General features: G+C 52.5%; 1 protein-coding gene across 1 annotated transcript; it reads left to right on the top strand.

Moving 5' to 3' along the window:
• Window positions 1–6,909: 6,909 nt before the first annotated feature.
• TMEM275 (transmembrane protein 275) lies at window positions 6,910–7,443 on the top strand (the record flags this gene model as incomplete). The annotated part of the gene is made up of 1 exon (XM_079900935.1): window positions 6,910–7,443. One exon carries the CDS (start codon window positions 6,910–6,912, stop codon window positions 7,441–7,443), a length of 534 nt encoding a protein of 177 aa, XP_079757061.1.
• Between the last annotated feature and the right edge of the window lie 211 nt (window positions 7,444–7,654).

Below are 7,654 nucleotides of genomic sequence, written 5' to 3'. Positions count from 1 at the left end.
GCAGGAAGGGCAGTTCCACTGCTGCCAATCTGCAGTCCACCTCCACGCTCCCAGGCAGAGAAGTCTCCAGAGGTCCCTCTGCTGGGCAACAGCTTCTTTCTACCACATAGGCAGGCAACTGAGAGGGTCTTTGTGTCTGGCTATGTGTTTGCAACTCTCAGTGTGTAATGCATCTGTGTGTGTGTTTCTGGATATGTCTGGCCACTGAGTGTACACGTGTGATGTGTGTGTGTGCACATGCACTCAGGGATGAGGATCGTGGGGCCCAGGTGTCAGACGCAGCAGCTGGGAAGCCACACCTCCAGATTTCACTCTCTTCATTCTCTTGTTTCCAGCCTGGAGAATCTGGGTGAGCCTCGTGTGAGAGTGTGTGTGTGTGTGTGTGTGTGTGTGTGCGTGTGTGTGCGTGCATGCGCTCTCTCACATGTCTATTGCCTGGGCAGAAGTAGGGGAGCCGTGGGATTGGCTAGGGTGGGGGTGGTGGCAGCTTTGGGGGCTCCCAGAAGGCAGAATTCAGTTGGCAGAAGCTGAGAGCTTCCAGGGTAGTGAACAAGCTGGCACTGAGTAATGGTGATGTAGGAGGTTCCCTGAGGATGGGGGTGGAATGGAGGGTGGTGGATGGGGAGGCCAGGGGAGAGGGCTGGCCCAGAATTTCTGGGACTGAAGGGGAACAGAGGGGCCAAAGCTAAGGAAAACAGAGGGGTTCACAGTGAGGGGAAAGAGCTCAGACTGAGCAAATGAGGGACTCAATCTCACATGGAAGACAGGGGGCTGGGACCAGTGCCTGATGCTTGGACCGAAGCCCCAGCCCCCTTGCCCAGAGGCTCCTGGGTCCTTGCAGCAGGAACCTGGGACCAGAAGGCCTGGAAACTGCCCCTGGTCAAGTAACTGCTCTAGAACAACACAGACATCCAAGATTCAGAGACTGGGTGGGTCAGGCTGACCTGAGGGGCTTCAGATGGAGACCCCCCTCTCTAGGAGCTCTGCATCACCTATGGAGGACCATCCTCCCTGGGCCCCAAGCTTGTTGATGATTGGCTGGATAGTAATAATCAATTAATAATTTTTAAAATAAATATCTCTATACCTTCCGTAAGCAGAAATTCTGGTGTCGCAGAAACAACATGGCTTTTCAATCTGACAGAACTGGGTTCAAATCCCAGCTTTACCTATCACAACTGAGTAAACCAGGGAATGTTCTTCACCTCTCCCAGCCTCAGGTTCTCACTGTGAACTGGGTTCAGGATGGCAACAGCCCACGGGGTCATAGTAAAGATTAAATGTGTGAGTGCAGGGAAAGTGCTTAGCACAGAGTTGCTGTTCAACGTGAGTGCCCATCTCCCCAAAATCAGAGCTACCCCCCACCCCACCCCCACCCTGAACAGCAGAGCATCAGGTTACTTCTGCAGGCCAGGGTGAAGGGAATGATTTAATCCCAGCCCAAAGCAAAGAACAGCCATATTACAGGTAAGTGCACAGTTTTTTGAGATCTTTTGCTATATTGGCAGTAATTTCTGATTGGTTTCCATGTCCACCTTCACAAACCACCAGCAGCAGGAGGACAGATTCAGAGACAATAATCTGGTTAAACCTTTCCCTTTACATTCAGCAGCTGAGGCCCAGAGAGGGGCCCTGGCCCTCCCAAGTTGCCCAACCAGACCAGAGTCAAGAACCCTGGTTATCTGAGGCCCAGCCCCTTAGTGTCTGCCTCTGCCCCTAACTGCTTATGGCCTGGACTCCCAAATAGAGTCCACAAGGCCTCCCAGGCCAAGGCAGGGCAGGGGGGACTCTGGCTGCCTGACCAGGGTCATGCGCAGCTGAATGGCAATGGTCAGAGCCCTGGCTTTTTGGGAAAAGGCCAGGTTCTGGTCTGGCTTGGCCACAGACTCCCTCCATGAACTTCCTCACTCCTAGCCTCAGTGTCCCCCCTCTGCAGATGAAGGAATTGAACGAGATGATCTTTACAGGTTCAGCAGCTTGGGGTGCTCACTAAAGAGAAGGTTCCAATTCTAAAACTCAAGATTCAGAGCAATGACCTTCCCTCCTGCTCAGGCAATGGAGTTGAAGACTGGCCTTGGGATGAGGTAGAAAGGGTTTGAAGGGATATTTGAAGGGATAGCAATAGCACCAACTCAGAGGGTCCTGCTTCTGAAATTAAATACTCCATCCTAGAAGTGACGAATGTCATAATCCATTGGCCAGAACTAGTCACACAGCCCCACCTAATCACAAATTGGCCAGAAAGTGCAATCATAACATGTGTTCAGAAGGCGGGAGTACCAGAAAGATCTAGTGAATAGCACCAATGACACCCAGAGCACTCGCTACAAAACAGTATCCACCAGCCCCAGCTGGAGGGCCACAGTCCACCAGATGGAAATGGTGCTGCAGACTGAATTAATTGCAATAGCTGAACGACCTCAACACCTCACCCCTGCGTGCTCCAGGTCCCAATCAACCAGGATGGAGGCAACTTCAGGAATCAGCCCTTAGCCTGTTCTCTGCCTGGGATGGAGACTCTGGGAGCAGTCTGTCTTCCAGAGTCAGTTCTGCCTCCCAGGAGCAGGTAAGAATCATTTGTTGGCAGTTAGCCCCTGGAAGCTCAGCCCTTGGGCAGGTATTTGCTTTAGTTGAACTGAGTGTGGTAAGCCAAGGAAGGAGCAAAGTGAGTTTACCTTCCTTAAGAGACACACAGAACACACCCTGTCCTCCTCTGCTGTTGATATTTGAGCAGCATAAGTACTGATTACAGGAGCTTATCCACAGAAGCCTCTGCCCCGTGCTTCTGTCATTCAACAAGCACTTAGCAAACCTAGCGCTATACTGGGTTGAGAACTCAGGCTTTGGTGTCAAGACACCAGTTTTCAGATCCTGGCACCACCACTGCCACTCAGTGGTCTTGGGAAACTTGAATCTTTCTGTGCCTCAATATCCTCATATACAAAATGGGGATATGACAATAATACTTAATCTCATGCTGTGAAAATTAAATTAGATGTTATTGCAAAGTGCTCAACATAACACAACTAACTTGGTTAGCAATCTGAAAGTGCTAATTTCAGATTCTCATCTAGACTTGTTTATGGCTAAGAAAGACTAGCTTGTATCAGACCAACTCACTCACTGAGGGTAACTAAAAAGGCTGGATGAAACATTTAAGAAATCTGTTTAAAGGCATGGGAGAGCTACCAAGGCAGTAAGGACCTGAGGGGCCAAGACCTTGGAGAGAAGAGAAATAATATTTTATTTCACTCTTTCCCTTAAGGCATTTTCCAGTTTGTAGGGGGCAGTGGCCATGGATTTGGGAAGTCAAAATTGGAATTTAGGGCTTAAAAAGTGGAAAGGCCCTGTTAAACACCTCCAGCTTTTAGTTGGGGGCCCCAAAAGGCTATCCTCTTTGAGTACTGGTTAACCAGATATAGACCAGACTCAGGAAGACTGAAACACAGCTCCCAGTCAGTGCAGTCACAGATTGGGCCTGTCCCTTCTTCAGCTGCATGTCAGAAGCAAAAGTAAATCTTCTCTAAAGGAAGATAACATCATCCAGGACCTCAAGCTATCTCTACAATGTTGGGCGTTTAATAAAAAAGTGATCTGGCATTACAGGAGATAAGACTTAATGACCCCAAACCAAAAGCAATAAAACAGACAATAAAAACAAGAGATCCAGATGTTGGAGTTTTCAGACATGGACTTCAAAGAGTTTAATATGTTCAAGAAAATACGTAAGAGGGAGTTTTTCAGAAGAAAACTGAAATCTACAAAAAAGAATCAAGTGGCAATACTAGAACTGAAAAGTTATAACAACTGAAATTAAGAACTGAATAGATGGATGTTACAGCAGAGAAGACACAGGTTAAGAGAGGATTAGTGAACTGGATGACAGATCGGTAGAAAAATAGCCAGAGAGAACCGGGGCGGGGGGGGGGGAGGGCTAGAAAATACAGAATAGAGTATAAGAGATGTGTGGGACAATGTCAAATGGTTGAACATGTATGCAATTAGGTTGCCAGAAGAAGAGAAGAGAGAGAATAGAGGGAAAGATAATGGCTGAAAATTTTCCAAAAGAGGCAAAAATCAAGCCACAGATTGTAGAAGCATCAGGAAGCCCACAAAGGATAAATACAAAGAAAATCTCACCTTGGCACATCATAGTAAAACTGCCAAAACCCAAAGATAAAGAGTCTTCTCTATAAGGGAAAAGAAAGGAGAGCCTTGGATCCTCCAGCCACCTAGGCCTCCCCCCGCCACCCCCCCCCCGACCCTTGTCCAGTGTCAACTTTCAGGAGTCTGCTGTGAGATAAGGTGAAAGGCCAGACACTATCCCCTCCATCAGGGGCTCCCTCCATCAGCCTCAGACAGAGCCTTCCCCATAGGAAGGACAATGTCAGATAATGATGAGGTACAGAAGGGGTGAAATTTGGGAATCTCACAGCACCTCCTGAGGGCAGCAGGAAGAAAGTGTTGGGATTTATCTCCACATCAACACCAAGGGGATCAAACCCTTCTCTTTAAAATGAAGCACGATTGCATACGTTGTGAGCTAGACCATGTGTTCTCTGATTCTGGTCTTCCTTTTAGTCCAGCCACTAGACCCAGATCAACTTCCCTCTCTGAGCCTCCATTTCCTCAGTTGTAAGATGTGGCTGTTAGTAAGTATCAAGCAGGTGTATCGTTCAGTGATGTCATGCGTGTGAAGCTGCTTTAAAAATTGTACCCCTTCAGCGGTTGCTATTGCTGCCTGGCAGAACCAACAGCTGCAGATCAAAGATGGTTCGCAGGGCTTCCCTGGTGGCGCAGTGGTTGAGAGGCCGCCTGCCGACGCAGGGGACACGGGTTCGTGCCCCGGTCTGGGAAGATCCCACGTGCCGTGGAGCGGCTGGGCCCGTGAGCCATGGCCGCTGAGCCTGCGCGTCTGGAGCCTGTGCTCCTTAACGGGAGAGGCCACAACAGTGAGAGGCCCGCGTACCGCAAAAAAACAACAACAACAAAAAAAGATGGTTCATGCAAATATGGCGCTTCCTGAGGAATCTGTGGTCGGTAGATGCCCTCAAGGGTCAACACATGCTTTCTTCACCAGGATTTGGGGATTTCTGAATTCCTGCCAGCTTACTGTGTCAGCCAGGAGCTTCTCGCTGGAGTTGCAGGACAGCTGTCACCTCCCCTGGTGCCACCTCCCACTGTGATGCCAGGGGAGGAAGCCCTGGAGTCATCACATTGGGCAGGCCCGGAGGTGGCCTCCAGACCCTCTGACCTGCTTGGGCCAAGCTGATTCCTACCTGTGTCCAGAGTGACAACCTGAGCTGCCCCTCCCCAGCACTAGTCCTCGTTTTCACACACCCCATCATCAAATTCTCTCCAACTCCTCTGTGTACAGGCTTTGGACTCGGGAAGGATAATTCAGGGCCCGTCCCTGAGGCACTTCCATCTGAGGGACAGACTAACTGTTCTGTTTCCAAACTTGACATGACTGACCCCCCCAGATCTGAGACCTTAGAGCCCCTTCTTTATCAGCCACCACTACGACATGAGTAACATGGAAATCTCACTATGTCCTGCACTGTTCTAAGCACTTGATTTAGCCTACAGCATTTAGTTATCACCACACCCTATCAGGTAGGTTCTCTTAGTAGCCCCACATTACACGTGTTAACACTGAAGCGTAGAGAGTTAGGCCACTGGTCCAGGTCATGCTCCATTGCTCATCCAGCATGCTCCGTGCCAACCAGTAGTCCCGTCTAATTACTCCCCTCCCACCCCAACTCAGAGCCCTTTTCCGACACTTTTTCACAATTCTAACACAGCTCCGTGGCTATGATCTCATCCTTCGAGGGCCTTAATACCTGTGATTTCATGTTATAGAGCAGAATTCTCAAATAGAAGTCTTAAACTCCCCAGACTCTGATGACATTACCCTTGCTTCTGTACGCATTCCCAGAATTATAGAATCCAGTGATAGATCCCACAACCAGATACAATGAGAAAATCCTAGAAAGGGATCCTAGTACCCTGTGATTGGGCTTTTGAGTCCAGGTTCAACACTAGACTCCTGGGGGATGCGATGGGGATAGGAGTGGAATCTAATAGAATGCCCAGTCTGGGAAGGACCCGGGGCCTTGGGTCTGCTCCAGCCCAACCCATGTAGGGACTGTCTCTTCTCACTGACCATCTAAAACTTCAAGAGCTCCTCACTCTTACGTGGTCATTCACTCCAGGGCCTCATCTAATATTCGGGAAAGTTAATGTCATTGCTATGCCTATCAGAACCTGGGGTGGTGGCCCCCAGGCCAGGCAGCAGGTCATGAGGTCCCGGTCCCGGATACTGGGTAAATCGCTAGATCTCTCAGCACTTCAGTTTCCTCTTCTGGACGAGCTGGGGCTAGACCAGATGATTTCTAGGGCCTCTACCACTCAAGGGAGGAAGCTAAGTCCCAAGAGCTGCCACCTGGCCCCTGATTAGAACTACTGATCATGATTATCACGGTGCCGAGGACTTTCCACCTATTTACTCACTTAATTAGCCCAAGAAGGCTTTCTGGAGGAGAGGAGGTGGAGGACTGGTGGCTGTCTGGAGGACATAAGGAAGTGGGGAGGGAGGGAAGATGGCAAGATTAGCCACGAGGAACTCCAGGGACCTGGTGGGATAAGGGAGTCCTCCCATGGGGGGTGAGCTGTTGCTTCCCAAAGGCAGAGGCAGAGACAGGGGCTGGCCAAGATGGCATGGCCTCTGCACTCCCAGGCACTGAACATAGCCATAGAACGGAGAGGGGGGTTGGAAGCCCAGATGCCCAGCTGACCTCTCCCTTGATCTGTGCCCACAGGACTACTGTGAGCTGAGCCCCTGACATGTGGGCTGGCCGGGGCCGGCGGCAGGAGGGAGCTGGATGAGTGCCCGGAGTCCCCAGGCCGATGCCGCCCCCGGAGAAGAGCCAGGGCCCCCCGGCCCGGGCGCCCGCGGGCCGCGCTCAAGGCCGGCTGCCCGGCCCGCCGTCCCCGGCGCTGTTCTGCGCCTGCGGCCTGTGCGTGCTGCTGGCGGGCGTGAACGTGACGCTGGTGGGCGCCTTCGCTTCCTTCGTCCCGGGGCACAACGCGCCGCTCATCTTGGGGCCGGCGCTGCTCGTGCTGGCGCTCGGCTTCTTCGCGGCCTGCTGCGTGTGTAGCCGCCGCCGCGGGCCCGCGCCCCGTTCGCGCTCGACGGCGGCCGCGGGTCCCTGCCAGGGCGGGGGCGGCGGGCGGGTGGCGCTGGAGATGGAGAGCAGCGAGCGCACGGCGCAGGACACCACGGCCGTGCAGCTCAGCCCCGCCGCCTCGGCCGCGTCGTCCGGCCGCTCAAGCCCCAGCCCCGGCCCCTTCACCCTGGATGCCCCCGCGCCCGCAGCCCTCTACGCGCCGCGCGCCGATGGGGTCCGGCTCGACCTGCCCCGGGAGGGCGTCGCCCCCTAGCCTCCCGGGTCCCCGGCCCTGACTCCCCTGTCCCGGTTCCCTCCCATCAGTGCCATTAGGAAAAAAGAAAGGGAGGAGGAGAGACAAGAAAAAGAAAACTTTCATACGGGTCCGGTGCTGGGCACAGGTGGCCTCCTCTGTCCCATCTCTGGAACTTCCGGGGGAGGGAGGGGGGAGTGTGAGGATGGTGTCCAGGCACGGCCCTCAAAGG

The sequence above is a fragment of the Stenella coeruleoalba genome (genome assembly GCF_951394435.1).
Source record: "Stenella coeruleoalba genome assembly, chromosome: 1".
In the NCBI taxonomy this organism is placed as follows: domain Eukaryota; kingdom Metazoa; phylum Chordata; class Mammalia; order Artiodactyla; family Delphinidae; genus Stenella; species Stenella coeruleoalba.
Note: the sequence above shows the minus strand (reverse complement) of the source record. Positions and strands in the feature narration are given on the sequence as shown.